Genomic DNA, 15,188 nt, shown 5'->3' with positions numbered 1-15,188 from the left:
TGTTTTCTATTTTTTCTTTGTATTTTTCTGTGTGTGTGTGTGCGTGTGTGTGTGTGTGTGTGCGTGCCTTGTGCTCTTGCTTAGCTTTCCCTCCCTCCCTCCCTCCCTTCCTTCTTTTCTTCTTCCCTTCCTTTATGCCTGGTGCTCTGTACTGTATTTTTGAGATAGGACCTCCTAACTTTGCCAGAGCTGACTGGGAACTAGACATCCTCTGTCCTTGAGTATCAGGGATTACAGGTATATGCCGCCCTGCCCCTCTTCTCCACCTTTTAACACCACCACTCATGGAGGTTAAGCTCCAGAGCAGAAATGGAACGCAAAGGAGAAGGGGAGGCAAATGCTGCTGCTGAGGGGGTTGCAGGAAGGGGGGCCCTCACATGGCAGATGAGCCCTCCATGGGGAAGGGACGAGAGCCTGCGGCTGCAGATGTTGGAGTGAGATGGGCTTCTACCCCTTGAGTGAAGCCTCTTGGGTGGTCTTGAGGTCAGGACCAAGGCAAGAGGTTCAACTGCTGTGTGTCAGGGTGGGAAATGGACTCCTCTGGGCTTCAGCTCATTTTGGAGGTACTTGTCCAAGATTTGCTCAATGGTTTGTCCTCCTCCCCAACACACACACAGGTTCAAGGAGCTGAAGAGACAAGGACCCTTTCCCTCTGACTCCTGGTGAGACACCAGTGGGTCAGTGTCTGCTCCCTCCTGGCAATCTCCTGTTTGTCCCCCACCTCCTGTCTCCCCAGGCGCCCTGTCTTTTACTGGAGGAATGTGGGGGGGGGGGGGGACCTTCCCTGTTCTGACTTCCCAGGCCTGCTTTTCTCTGCCAAGTCTGCACTGTAGGCAGAAAGGCGCCCCACGGTGGTTTTCCACCTGCCCACCAGGAGGCTCAGACTCCCCTGGAGCAGGTCAGAGATTTCTGCTTCCTGAGACACCGGGTGATGCCAAGGGCTAGGACCCTGCCTGGAAACACTGGGACGCACTTCACTCACTCCGAAAGCCGCTGGGTGTCTCCCCGGGAGATAAAACCCTGTCTGCAAACACCGTTTGGCCTAAAGCTACCTTGTGGCCAGTTGTCAACACTTCTCCCGGGACCCGGCCCGGCGCGCGCCCGCGGTGGTGTGGTCTCCGCGCTGCCCCCTCGTGGCGCCGGCCGGTCTAGCAGGGAGTAGCACGACCTGGGCGGTATTCCGGAAACCGGAGCCTGGGGAAAGGAGACTCGTTTGCATACCCATCGTGCACTGCGCAACTCATTTCCCACTTGAAAGCCATTCCATTCTCCCTTTTGCCTTCTATCCGATTTTTTTTTTTTTTTTGCAAAAATGGCATTCAAGGTTTAATTGTGTCTTCGGTAGAAAAGTCAGACATGCCTAATTCTTTTGTGAAAATAGTCACCATGAGCGAATCAGGGCTACCCGTTATCCGAGAACCATGTGCCGAGGGGAGGGAGGCATACTCTGGTTTCTCTTCAGATCGTATAAATCTTTCGCCTTTTACTAAAGATTTCCGTGGAGAGGAACAACTCTGAGTCTGAAGCCAATTTTTTGAGGCCTTGCGCTTGCAGGGCTACTGATGCTGTGTAAAGGTAGATCTGGTTTTCTGTGTGGTGTGTAGTGGCCGTCACATACCCTACTAGTCCTGGGTAGTGGCTGAATGTTGACTTTACTGGAGCGGGTTTCGACGAGGAGCCGCTTTCAACGCTGTTTTAGTAGAGTTGTCGCTCGCATTTACAATCTGAGTCGTTCAGCATTGCCGACATGCACGCGCATGCGCGGCCGTAAAGGAATCTGGGAAGTGTAGTTCTCATTCGAGATGGTCATGGACTGTGGCTTGATGCATGCGGAAGAAAGAAAATCTCGGTTTTCAGACTCCCCCCGGGGGCTCAGCATTGGGAGCAGGGTTTGCATAATTGAAAAACAACAATAAGGAACATTTTCAGGTCCAGGTGTGGCCTCAGTCTTCCTCCTTGGGGAGTTCTGGAAATGGTGTCTCCTGTTTGCTTTCAGACGTTGAGAGCAGGCGTGGTCTGTGGGAGGAGCCGTTCGCCTTCCACACCCGAGCTTACCTCAATCTTGTTTTTCCTGGAGCCTGAGGTGATTGCAAAGGTGACAAATGCAGAGAACGGTTGGGCTTCCCCCTCTCACGCCCAGTCCTGGGCTTGGGCTCAGGGCCTGAGCACTGTCCTTGGGCTTTCTCAAGGCTAGAGCTCCACCACTGGAGCCTCAGCACCACTTCCAGCTTTTTCAATGTATGTGGTACTGAGGAACCAAACCTGGGTCTTCATGCATGCTAGGCAAGCACTTTAACCACTAGGCCAAACTCCAGGCCCTTAGGTTACCCTTTTACAAAAGCAAATCCATCCCAAAGCCTCTCTGGAAGCTCCACTGTTGGGAGCCGAGTGCAGGGTCAGGCTGGCCCGTGAATCTGCATCACTGAGTAAGATAACCACACAAAGAAATGATCTGTCCTGTATGAACGCCATGCCTAACTTTGAATCACTTTCTGCTGAGACTTGATTACCACTGGGTACGCATGTGTTATTGCTTTATCCCTCTCTGCTGAGACCTATAGTGAGAGTAAACACTGGACCTCCCCGCCCTGCCCACCTTTGTGCTGAATGGACTTCCTCAATAAACGAGTTCCTGCCTTGATGGGTCTCCCTGACGCGTCTGATTGTCCTGTGGCGAGGGAGGGCTGGTGCGGGCGGTCAGTCGGCCCTCTCCTTTCTCGGCTCATCCTGGTCGGGGCCTGTTCTCTCCATCCCTTCTGCGGGTCAGGAGGGACCAAGGACTAAAAGCCCGGACATTCGCAGAAATGTCTTTATTTTAAAAGAAGCGAATCCACCTGTCTTAGGTTGGGTGGACCGCTGACTCTGCCTTACCTGTCATGGGAACTTCTTCAGATCAAGCTGAAGGCCCTGTCTTCAGTTGGTCAGAGCAGCATCCCCTCGTACCCGTCCCTGGCTGCGATTCTTCTCAGGGGAAACTCATTTATCTGGAGCCTGATTCAATGAGGCTAGGATTTTCTAGGCAGGCATAGAAGACTTGAACCTGTAATCATTCTCCACGAGTGCAGTCTCTACTCTTGCATGTCTCTAATTTATCCTACTGTCTGCCATGTCTCTAATTTATCCTATCTCACTTTCCAAAAAATGACGCTGGTCCCTTCATTTTAAGGGGGTTGATGGGTGAAGATCCATCTTCTGTAACGTCTTCAAGTTGACTCAGGGGCATTCTCTGTATTTAGTTAGGAACCCTAAAAAGCTTAGCCTATTTTACCAATGGGTTGCCAGGATTACATATCATGAGTGAAATTTTAAAACATTAACAACTTCACAAAACTTCTCTTTGGCTACAACAGTGTAGCTTTCTCCGGGAATCTTAATGTGAAGAGAGTTTTGCCAATCTTATTCTTGCAGGTGAGAACCAAGTTTTAAAACAAAGCTTTCTAACAAGGCAACTTAGCTGAAATTTATTATTCCAGAGCTTGTTCCTGATGTCGGATATTGAAGACTCCGCTCTACTCTTTCTATAAAGGTGGCAAGATACTCGGTAGCCTTTTAAATTACTGCTACTGGAGGCTCTGAGAGACCTTCTTCCAATTTTTTCCACACAGCCAGTCCCAATGCCCACACCTCTAGGGGGAAGGGACAGCAGCCTGCTGGAGGCCCGTGGAAAACGGATCACTGGATCCTGAGAGCATTCCATAAGTAAAGATTGGCTGTCATTAACCAGGGAGCGGAGTGTGTTAAGGCCTCCCAGACCTTCTCAGCCTGGGGATCCGAGATCTCCAAACCTCGGCTTTTAAGCATATTTCTCAGCACCTTGAGCGCTGGGTCCTCATGCTTGGTGTGAGATTGCCCCATCTTTTCGGGGAGACCCTTTCCTCGTACCTTGCTTGGCTCAACTCGCCGACAGTTTCACTTTTGATGAGCACTCTTTTCAAGCCCCACGTTGGGCACCAGAATGTCGGGGTTTTTAGTCCTCGGTCCCTCCCGACCCGCGGGAGGGATAGGGAGAACACGCCTTGACCAGGATGAGCCGAGAAAGGAGAGGGCCGACTGACCGCCCGCACCCAGCCCTCCCTCGCCACAGGACAATAAGATGCGTCAGGGAGACCCATAAAGGCAGGAAGTCCATTCAGCTAATATAGGGTGCAGGAGCCTATCAGCACAAAGGTGGGCAGGGCGGGGAGGTCCAGTGTTTACTCTCACTATAGGTCTCAGCAGAGAGGGATAAAGCAATAACACATGTGTACTCAATGGTAATCAAGTCTCAGCAGAAAGTGATTCACAATACCGACGATATAGCTGAAAGTCAGGCAGGGCATCACACAACAGCTCATTTACTCAGTGATGCAGATTCATGGGCCAGCCTGACCCTGCACTCGGCTCCCAACACTCCACTGGCCTGTCAGGCCTGTCCCTGTGGTCACCTCTTATGTTCTATGTCCTGGGATTCTTTCAGGCCTTTTGACCCCTAGTTCAGAAAACCCTGACCCCAGGCTTGAAGATCCTGAGCCAAGAGCCAGCTATCCATGGTTGAGCTCTTCATGTCTGTCCCAAACTCATTCTAGCAGAGAATGATTCCCTGTTCCCTTCCCTAGGCCAGGTGTTCTGAAATGACCAGCACTGTGGAGATCACAATTTAATGCTAGCCAGGGCCCTCTTTGGGTGGGTTCTAAAGCAGGGGTGGGGTGGTTGTGCTTAGGACCTTGGTAAGCTCTTAGAAAGAGCTTTCAAATTAATAAAGTTCTTAGGATCGCAAAATGACCAGTTATATTGAAACATAGCACACAGGTTAGCTTTTTAAAATGACTTAGTATAAATGAGCACTCAAATCACTGTCTCTAAGTACCATTCTTGTTCAAAGGTAGCAGGGCTCCTTGGAGAAATGATTGTTGTGGCTTCTGAGGGAGCGCAAGGAGCTAAGATCAGATTTATAATGCTTCTCTTTAGGAAGGCCAATAATTAGCCTGTCCTGGGAGGGTGCAGACTCTGCTGGGTCCCCCTACCCCCAGGCTCCACTAACCACCTCCCTGTGACCTTGAATGAGTCACTTCAGTAGGTCTCAATATGGTAAAATGAGGCAATAAATCATTGTCATTTGGCTTAGGAGGAAGCTTATAAGGATTGACTGAAACTATGTCAGTCATCAGTGAGAAGTGATTAAGGCCCCCAGCAAGGGCTGGCTGAGTGGTGAACCTGCTGCCGCTGGTGCTAAGATTACAAGTGTGCATCAGCCTTCAGCCGGGCCTGTCATTACCTCTAATGTTGCCATTGCTGTGAATGGGAGCCAGCTACCCCTTGCCCTTAGAGATCAGAGCTGGGGATAATTGAGCTCACCTTCCCTTACAGATGTGGTTCCTGACAAGCAAACACTTGCCTCCCCCACCCCCAACTTTGCCAGTCCCAGACTTGAGCTCAGGGCCTGAGCACTGTTCTTGGGCTTTCTCAAGGCTAGAGCTCTACCACTTGAGCCACAGCACCACTTTTGGCTTTTTCTATGTATGTGGTATGTCGGAATCAAACCTGGGTCTTGATGCATACTAGGCAAGCACTCTACCACTAGACCAAACTCCCAGCCCCATCCTGTCTCTTTGCAATCCTACACATCCTTACTGCTGCTCCAGCTCCTCATGGTGATTAGCAATGCAGAGATAGCTCACCCAGCTGCTCTAGGAGTCTGCCCTTAGACTTTCACCAACTGAAATGTGAGGATCCTGGTTCAAAGCCTACCATGGCAAGAAAGTCCATGAGACCCTTATCTCCAATTAACTTCCAGAAAACCAGAAATGAAGCTGTGGCTCCAAGTGGTAGAGTATCAGCCTTGAAGAGAAAAAGCTCAGGACCAGCCCCAAGGCCCTCAGTTCAAGTCCCACAAATCAGCTTTTTATTTTTTCAAACTAGGCATGGTAGCTGACATCTGTAACCCATTATATAGGGAGGAGAGACTAGGATAGTTTCAAGTTCAGCTCAGCAAGAAGGGAGATAACACGATAACAAATAACACAGGTGTGTTGGAATGGACCTATAACCCTACTCATGATAAGCATGACGAGTAGGACTGCAATCCAAGACTGCCACAGGCAAGACAGAGACTGAGACCTCTGGGGAAAGAAAAAAAAAAAAGAGAGAGAGATGTAGCTCAAGTTCAAAGTGCTTTAAAAAAAAATTCAGGCACAGGTAGCTCATGTCTGCAATCTTAGCTGCTCAGGAAGCTAAGATTTAAGGATCTGTTTGAAGCCAACCAGGGCAGTTAAATGTGTGAAACTTTTATCTCTAATTAACCACCAGAAAGGCTAGGAGGAGAGCCATAGCTTAACTGGTGGAGCACCAGCCTTGAGGGGTAAAGGGACAGTTCAAGCCTCAGTAGCTGCACACGCATACACAAAAAAGCTCAGCCATTTCATTATTTCTTATGCACTCAAGACAGGTTCATCGTCACAACCGTGGGAGCCTGCAGGCTGAGTTCCAAGTTCAACAGAGAGCTGGAGCCCTACTCGGTGGTTACTGGTGTGTGGCAGCTTATATGTCACACTGTAAACAACCCTGCTGCGCCCCTGAAATTCCCAGGCCCGGAGAGGGGCGGGCCAGCCTCAACAGGTGTGCGTTTGTGAGACCCATGTCACCTCTGCAGTGGGAGGGCTGAGGACTAGACCACAGGGAACAGGAGAGCCTGGCGTACCTGTTTATGCTCCTCACTTCCTGTCCAGAGCCAGACCAGCAGCTCCTCAGGGAGCAGATTGGGCTCCCTAAGTCAGGGCTTAAGAAAGGCCTGGGATGTAGGACCACTGCATCAGGGGCTGCCAGGTCGGGCTCACCCCATGTTTGCCCCTGGAATGGATAGCCCCCTTCCCCTGAGAGGGGAGCCTGCTTAGTATTTCCTATGGCTGCCCCATGCCTAGAAAAATCCGCTTGGAGCTGGGAAGGAGGGGCCATGCCAACACCCCACCAGCCCAGAAATGGCTCCTCTGAAAAGGGACAGAAGACAGGGGTCAGAATCTTCATGGGGCGAGGGGGTGTGTCCTGCTTCTGAATTCCCATATTGCCATGACAGGGAGTGGGTGACGAAGGGGTCCAGGGCTGTTACACACACACCAAGCACTAAAGAAAGTTTGAAAGGTATTTATTTAAAAACAGAACAAAAAAAAGCTTTGGTATTTCAAAACCAACAATCATCCATTGCTAGAAAGTCAAACACCCCCAAAGCTGGAAAGTACAAACCCACAGACCCTGCAAGTGCATGATAGGAGGTGATCGAAACTCCTGGTCACAAGGGACCCTGGCAGGACAGGGCCAAGGCCCAACCCCAGGACTGGCGGCGTAGGGCCTCCGGTGCCACTGGAGGGACACGGCTCAGATGTCACTGCTAACACTCATCACCCTCTAACGTGGATGTGAAAGCCATCCAGAGAAACCTCCACAAAAATAAATTAGAAATTCAAGAAAAAAACACATTTAAGTTAGGAAAAAAACACAAGTTTTCCTAAAGGAGTCTTTCAAAACACGGCCTATTTCCTGGGACAGAAGAAGGGGGGGAGGAGTGAGCTTAATTTCAAGTATTTTCCATATGGGTTCATTTTATTGAGTGGAAAGCTTACAGAAGTCGGCTGGCCCCGCCCCGCTCCAGTGCAAACTCATCTCCAATGCTTCCGCCTCACAGTCCCCCACAAGGCACAGAGGGTGGGTGCTTCCCGAGTTCCTGTTCACGCAGCAGCGGCAGGATGCCCTGTGCTGGGTGTCTTGTGCAAATGGCAGCTGAGGGCAGGACTCACAGTTCCCTCAGACACTGGGGTCTTCCTGTACAGTTAACGAAACAAATTAACAAATTAACGTCACTGATCACCGCCAGCCCGGGGCCATGAAGAAACACAAGGGAGCCGGGCAGAGCGGCTCATGCCTATCATCCTAGCTGCGCAGAAGGTTGAGATCTGAGGATGGCAGTTCAAAGCCAGCCCAGGCAGGAACGTCTGTGAGGCTCTTGCCTCCAATCTCCAATTAATCACCAGCAAACCTGAAGTGGAGCTGTGGCTGGAAGAGGTAGAGCATTAGCCTTGAGCAGACGAGTTCACTGAAAGTACCCACACCCTGAGTCAAGCCCTGTGACCTACAAAAAAAAAGACGAAACATAATGGGGGCTGGCTACCGAGAAAGCCCTGCTGGCTGGCCTCACCCTGGCCCAGGACCAGGCCAGAATTAGACTGGACTTACTGCCTTGTGGCCTCGCAGGCTGTTGTGGCACAGCCCAGCTTGAGGGTGAGGGGGGCCATGTGTCAGTCCCCCGCTGACGTGGCTTGCACAGGCAGGAATGGGGGTCCCACACCACCAATGAGGACCTTTTCTAGTAAGGCTGGGTGTGAGGTGGCCAGCTAGGGAAGGCTCCTCCACAGCTTTTGCAGACGAGTCAGGTAACGCAGTCCTGGCTGGCATCCAATTTGTCATCTTTCCCAGGTATGCCAACATACACACTGGTATGGGTTTGGGGTTTTGTTTGTTTTTTGGTGGTACTGGTGTTTGAACCTACAGTCTAGGGCATCTTAGTCAAGCACCTTTACTACTTGAGCCACATGCCTACATTTGCACACCTCTCTCTTTTGTTGTTGTTGTTGGTCACAGGGCTTAAACTCAGGGCCGGGCGCTGTCCCTGAGCTCTTCTGCTCAAGGCTGGTGCTCTACCACTTTGAGCCACAGCTCCACTTCCAGTTTTCTGGTGGTTAATTGGAAACAGTCTTACGGATTTTCCTGCCCTGGCTGACTTTGAACCACAATCCTCAGATCTTAGCCTCAAGTAGTTAGGATTACAGATGTGGGCCAGTGGTATCCCCCTCAACCCCCTCACCACACACGTGCGCACACACGCACACACACACACACACACACACACGCATGCGCACACACTTGTGTTACTTTTTCACTCAAGGATAGCCCACTGCCACTTGAGCCACAGCTCTAATTTTTTTTTTTTTTCGGTTGGTCATGGGGCTTGAAGTCTGGGTGCTGTCCCTGAGTTCTTCAGCTCAAGGCTACCACTCTACCACTTAAGCCTCAGTGCCACTTCCAGTTTTCTTGTGGTTAAATGGAGATAAGAGTCTCAGACTTTCGTGCCCAGATCCTAAGATCTCAGCCTCCTGAGTAGCTAGGATTACAGATATAAGCCACATGCAACCAGTATCATTCAGGTAACTTATTTTTTTTTTTTTTTGCCAGTCCTGGAGCTTGAACTCAGAGCCTGAGCACTGTTCTTGGGCTTTCTCAAGGCTAGAGCTCTACCACTTGAGCCACCACACCAGTTCCAGCTTTTTCTATGTATTTGGTATCAAGGAATCGAATCTGGGTCTTCGTGCATGCTAGGCAAGCACTCTACCACTAGGCCAAACTCCCAGCCCCAGTATCAGGTAACTCTTGACCCAGATTTCACAAACATCTTATACCTGGAGCCTCTGGTATGGGAGACTTTGGATCCCAAGCCAGGGTTTAGATTAGCCTCTGCTCTACTGTGATGACCTCACGACCTTAGCTTGGACAAGATAGTCACCCGCCTCCAACTTCTCCCCTGTAAACTGGAGGACAGCCCTGCTACGAATTACTTTCTCATGTCCTCTCAAAAAACTTAATCCTTGAAAGAGTCAGGAATGGCTAGGAAGGCCGCCCCATTCCTGCCCTCAGTCAGGCCACCTTTCCTGGACACAGAACTGAGCTAATGGAAGCCTCTTTATTTCTGCAGGAGTGCTAGGAGGGTGTCCTACCTTGCTCCTGAAGAGGGGCTTGGCTCCAGGCCCGCAGTACTCGTTGTAGATGAGCTTGAAGAGAAAGAGATGGAAGAGAGTGATGAGGGAGGCCACGCTGAACCAGAAGAGAAAGGGCAGCCCGGGGTCCTGTTGGGCCATGTGCTCGTCATGGGCCAGGATGGCCTTGAGGTGCAGCGTGTGCCGCAGGTCCTGCAGGTGCATGAGGTCGGTGGAGAGGTACAGCAGGGGCGTGATGGGCTGGGTCACCATGACCGAAAACGTGTGGCCACCAGGTGCCGAGGTCAGCTCCACGGGGTCATGCAGACAGCCTGCCTCACACGCGTAGATCTTGCTGGGCTGGCCTCGGGACTCCACGGACACGTGCAGGTAGGGCTTGCCCTCAGCGTCCAGCAGCACAGCCAGGTCGATGTGGTCGTTCTTGTAGCGGATGCCGTGCAGCGCATAGCTGTTGTGCAACACATCAGGGTCGGCCTGGAACTGCAGGTGGTTCTCGGTGAACTGCAGCCCCCCAAAGCTGAGCACCATGCCCTGCAGGATGCCCGGCGCGCCCACCTTCACCAGCCCCTTGCAGCCACGCTTTTGGAGGGTCAGCTTCCACAGGTCAGAGAGCTGAAGGATCTGCTGGGCTGAGGACAGCTGGCTGGGCCACAGGTTCTCGGCGTGCATGGTGGCGTGGCCGCTGAAGCAGTGGTCTTCATAGTTGAGCGTGGACTCCATCTGGTCTCGCTCCCTGTGACTCAGGGTCGGGCTGAGCAGCGGAGCTGGTGAGCAGGACAGCATGTAGTACAGTGTCAGGTTGACTGTCAGGCCGGATGGCGTGTGGGCATCAGTGATCTTCTTCATCTCCACACCTGGGGTGTCACAGAGGCTGCAGGTCAGAGGCAGTGGGGGAGCGGGGGCCAGGCCTCAGTGATGGGAACAGCAGTTCCCATCTCCCTCCAGCACGGGATGAAATCATCCTGCCTGTCTAACACGACCAACGGCCCACAGGCCTAAAACCAGAAGTCCCATTCCAACACTCTGGGCTTCCTGCCAGCCCCGCCTCTCCACTGCTGTAGCCTTTAATGCCACATCTGTAGGAATTCGGGTAACAGACACACAAACATATGTGCACACATGTTGGACAGCATACAGAGATCTACCAACTTTGAATGAATTCTACACACATGTGGCTAGCCACCCTCTTGGTTGTCACCTGGACAGCTGGCAGGCATTTTGACATGTTTTGAACTCTTTCAGCCTCAAACCAAGTGCCAGGTTTTCTCAAGCACCTGCTCACACCCACAAGCTGGGAGTTACCTTTCAGGTCCAAGAAAAGTATCACCATCCACCCACCTCTTTCCTTCTCCAAGGTGACAACCCTGGTCCCAGCCACCTCTTCTCTCACCTGGGCTCTTTCAAATCCCTCTTACCTGCCTGCTTTTGTCCACTATTGTCCCTCCACACAGCAGCCAGGGGAATCTCACACCCCCAATCTGCTTCCCATCCTTAGAGTAAAACTCACAGCTCTGACCAAGGACTTCGAGGTACTACTGCCACCCTGGCATTTCTCACCAGCTGCCCCCTACTCCGCCTAACCGGCTCCCATCCTGCACAGTACCCAGCCTGCACACCCTCTCCCCATCTCATGGCTAGCTACTTCACGTCGCTTGGGTCTCAGCTGTTGTCTCTGCACTGGAGGAGTCCCTTGGGGTTAGCTGCAACCCACTGCCCCCTTCCCTCACAATTCTAGAGCTGTCTAAAGCTCCAAGAACTGTGCTTTACTCACTGCACCCCTCCTCCCCGGTCTCCACAGAACAGGATCAAGCGGAGCATTTGAAAAATACCTGCTGAGTAAAGTCCCTGAACATCAATGTAAGATGATGCAGGAAAGCAAAACCCCATGCTCACTGTGAAGATGACTCCCTTTTCTTAAACCTTCCCAGGAGAGAACTTTGGCTAGCACAGGGCACATGGTGATCGGCCAGGCACACCAGCCAAGTCTGTCCTGCGGCTGAGGAGACAACCTGGGGATCCCCTTGAGTGCTAGCTGTTGTTGTTCTCCTTCTCCTCCTCCTCCTCCTTCTTTGTGCTGGTACAGGGGCTTGAACTCAGGAGTGGGTGCTATCTCTCCATTACCTTTTTCTGCTCACAATTGGCACTCTACCAATTTGAGCCACAATTCCATTTCTGGGTTTGGGTGCTTTTGTTTTTGATTTTTTTGGGGGGAGGAGGAAAGAAACTTAGTGATTCACTGGAGGTAAGAGTCTCATGGATTCTTCTGCCCAGGCTGGCTTTGAACTGCAATACTCAGATCTCAACCTCCTGAGTAGCTAACTGTCAAATGTAAATCACTAAGAGGCACCTGGCTTGCTTTTACGTTTCTGAACTGACCCTACAAAAAAAACTCTACCTGCTCAAATTAGCATTAATAACCCCAAATTAACCCAGAACCAAGTAGCAAGACTTGACCTTCCCTCTCACTTTGTCCTATCAATCTCATTAGAGTCTTCCGGTAGATGTTACTAAATATACTGTCACTAAATGCAGGCCCAGAGACCTGAATCCCAAGTCTCATAGCTCCTAAGTCATTCAGCAGAGAACCAAGGGCCCAATCAAGCACCAAGCTCAAGGGACATCTTCAGTGTCACCTCTAGAGAGGGCATCTGGCAGACCGAGTGCAACCTCCAAGCCCCAACCCCCCCTCACCTGGGCTGAACAGCTGGGCCCAAAGGTGCTGGTGGTCCTGCAGCAGTTGCGAAGAGGGCATCTCCAAGAGCTCCAGCATCTCCTTCCGGGCCAAGTCCTGCAGAGCCCTGAGCTCTTTAGCTGCCTTGCTTTTGAGCACCTGGGGGCTGATGGGGCCGGAGACGTGCACCACCCACAGCACGGTCTCATCCAGCTGCGTCTTGGGAGCCACCTGCAGCAGGTTCACGAGTTTCTTGGCGGCCACCACCACCAGGTGCACCATCCCCGAGGGCAGGGGCGTGGAGCGGCCCGAGTAGAGGAGGAACTGGTGATCTCCGGCCTTCTCCAGGGTACTGGTGAAGGCCTTGGGGCCAGGGCCGTCGGTGGGCCCCACAGTCTGCAGCGCGGCCACGCGTTCCGTGGGGTTGTTGAGCTGGATGCGCTGCACATACACGTGGGGTCTGCCCCGATGGGCCAGAAAGTCCTCCTGCAGCAGCACGCAGTCACGGCCCGACCCCGAGGCGAGGCCAGAGGCCGAGGCAGGTCCCGGACCCGCGGCCGCAGGTCCGGACCCCGGGGTCCCCAGCTGCAGGCAGCGCACCCGGCGCAGCAGCCCCTCCCGCAGCAGCAGCACGGCCTCTCCGGCCTCGGCCAGCACGTTCACCGGGCGCAGCTGCACGAAGGGGACGAAGTCCGGGGCCACGGCGGGCTCCCGCTCCCCGGGGGTCACCCACAGCCGGTTGGCGAGCGTGTCCAGGGCCAGGAAGCCGTTGCCCACCAGGGCCGGCACGCCGGGGCCCAGGGCCGCAGCCTCGCCGCGCGCCCGCAGGCCGCGCCAGGCGCGCGTGGACGCCTCCAGGCAGGCGGCGGGCTCGGCGGCGCCCGGCTCGCCGCGGGCCCAGGGCGGCAGGCGCAGGCCGCCCGCCGCGCGCCGCGTCCCGGAGCCCGCGAGCCACAGCAGCAGCAGGAGGCCGAGCAGGCCGAGCAGGCGGCGGGCCCAGCTGCTCGACAGCAGTCCCGGCAGTCCCTTCAGCCGCTGCTGCAGCCACATCGGGCCGCCGGGTGCGGGCGACGGCGCGGGGGCGGCCGCCGGGCCCGCCGCCCCCGCCTCACTCCTGCGGCCCCGACCGCCGCGCCCACCGCGACGCCCGCCCCAGACCCCTCAGCCGCCGCCACCGGCGCTTCCTCCCCCTCCTTCCCGGTCGCCTCCCCGCCGTCAGACGACGCCGGCCGTAAAGCGCCGCCGAGTCTTTTACGACAGATAGGGAAAGGGGCGGGCGGGGGCGGGACTGTCTGAACGCGGGAGGCGGAGCCACGCCGGGGCGGGGTCAACGCAATGGGGGCGGGGCCCAACTGCACGGGCTGGGCCGCTGGCTTCCGACCGGGGAGCGTTGCAAATTTCTTGTTAAAAATTAGAAGCCGAGGGGCCGGGAGTTTGGCCTAGTGGTTAAAGTGCTTGCCTAGCGTGCATGAAGACCCGGGTTCGATTCCTTGGTACCACATATATAGAAAAAGCCAGAAGTGGTGCTGAGGCTCAAGTGGTAGAGCTCTAGCCTTGAGAAAGCCCAAGGACAGTGCTCAGACCTGGAAATTGACAAAAAACAAAACAAAACAACAACAACAAAAAAACCCCAAACCGACTTGATTGTTATACAGGTGCTGATGTATAGAGGAGTTACCATGACATCTCCTTCCATTCAGTGTCATCTCCTTCCATTCAGTGTCCTCTGTTCCCTCTGTTCCCTCATTCCCCTCTCATGTTTTAAAAAATACTGGGAGAGAGCAGAGAAGGGGTGACATTGTCCATATAGAAATATACTGTCATCAGCAGACGAAGTAATTCGTAATACGATGCAGCATAGTTTATGGATTTCACATGGCTTAGCAGAGTCGACACTGTATTCTAGTTCCTGTCTTCTAGTCCTAACTTGCCTAATCCTAATCTGCCTATCCAGCCCGCCCGCTGCACTCACCTCCCCCACATCCAGGGCCCTTCAGATGTTAGACGCAGCTCCCGGTCCTGCCTCGTCGGTCTTCTCGGGCAAGGAGCAGCTTCTGCATGGCCAAAGATCCTCCAACCGCAGTCTGGGTTAAGGCCAGCAGAAGTGCCGTCCTTCATTCTGGGTCCTTGGTTTATGTGGTCCTTGGCCTGCTCCTTTCTGGCCCAAACTCCTTTGTGCTTGATTTGGATTGGTTACGCCTTGGTCCTTGCTTGGCCTGGATTGGTTACACTCTTTGGTCAGTGGTGCCCAAAGATGTGCTAATTGCTTGCTCTGTCTATTCTGCTGACCATTCCTATGCTTACAGTCATATGTGTCCTTACATCATTTTTTTTTTTTTTTTGCCAGTCCTGGGCTTGAGCTCAGGGCCTGAGCACTGTCCTTGGATTTTCTCAAGGCTAGAGCTCTGCCACTTGAGCCTCAGCACCACTTTTGGCTTTTCTCTATGTATGTGGTACTGAGGAATCGAACCCGGGTCTTCATGCATGCTAGGCAAGCACTTTAACCACTAGGCCAAACTCCCGGCCCTCCTTACATCATTTTTATCTGCCATGTCTGTAAGCCTTTAGGTACAAGTTTGTATTTATTTTTTAGTTTCATTTCATTACTGTATTTCATTTACTCTTCTCATATCATTATATCACTATTTTATATCATATTCGTTTAGCATTCCACAATATATTCATCATATACCATTTTCATATGATATTTATTATGTCCATCATGCTAATATTTTCACCCTATTTAATGCTCACAACATATACCCACGGGTGGCTCATGC

At 52.8% G+C, this 15,188-nt stretch overlaps 1 protein-coding gene and 1 non-coding gene across 3 annotated transcripts; one reads left to right on the top strand and one right to left on the bottom strand.

Moving 5' to 3' along the window:
- Nucleotides 1-1,442: 1,442 nt before the first annotated feature.
- On the top strand, nt 1,443-1,558 carry LOC150062501 (U5 spliceosomal RNA). The gene has a single exon (XR_016536112.1). It is a non-coding gene; the product is annotated as a U5 spliceosomal RNA (small nuclear RNA).
- A 5,542-nt stretch (nt 1,559-7,100) lies between these two features.
- Kiaa2013 (KIAA2013 ortholog) lies at nt 7,101-13,621 on the bottom strand. Of its 2 annotated transcripts, XM_090335804.1 has the most exons (4): nt 12,429-13,621; nt 10,293-10,591; nt 9,738-10,217; nt 7,101-7,791 (listed from the first exon to the last, which is right to left on the bottom strand). In XM_090335804.1, exons 1-4 carry the CDS (start codon nt 13,456-13,458, stop codon nt 7,774-7,776), a joined length of 1,827 nt encoding a protein of 608 aa, XP_090191930.1. In that variant the 5' UTR covers nt 13,459-13,621; the 3' UTR covers nt 7,101-7,773. The 2 variants fall into 2 exon arrangements, with proteins under 2 accessions (XP_090191930.1, XP_090191929.1); XM_090335803.1 differs by having other exon boundaries at nt 9,738-10,591.
- Nucleotides 13,622-15,188: the final 1,567 nt, after the last annotated feature.

The sequence above is a fragment of the Megascapheus bottae genome, chromosome 6, assembly GCF_031878675.1.
Source record: "Megascapheus bottae isolate mThoBot1 chromosome 6, mThoBot2.hap1, whole genome shotgun sequence".
NCBI classification, from domain to species: domain Eukaryota; kingdom Metazoa; phylum Chordata; class Mammalia; order Rodentia; family Geomyidae; genus Megascapheus; species Megascapheus bottae.
This window is presented reverse-complemented; position numbering and strand designations above follow the sequence as displayed.

What these genes read in the sequence shown, in the direction of transcription:
- Kiaa2013 (XM_090335803.1), bottom strand. Translation starts at nt 13,458, where the DNA reads ATGTGGCTGCAGCAGCGGCTGAAGGGACTGCCGGGACTGCTGTCGAGC. An exon ending in GGCCCAGCTGTTCAGCCCAG is followed by an intron (nt 10,592 to 12,428) that starts GTGAGGGGGGGT and finishes GTGACACCCCAG; the next exon opens with GTGTGGAGATGAAGAAGATC.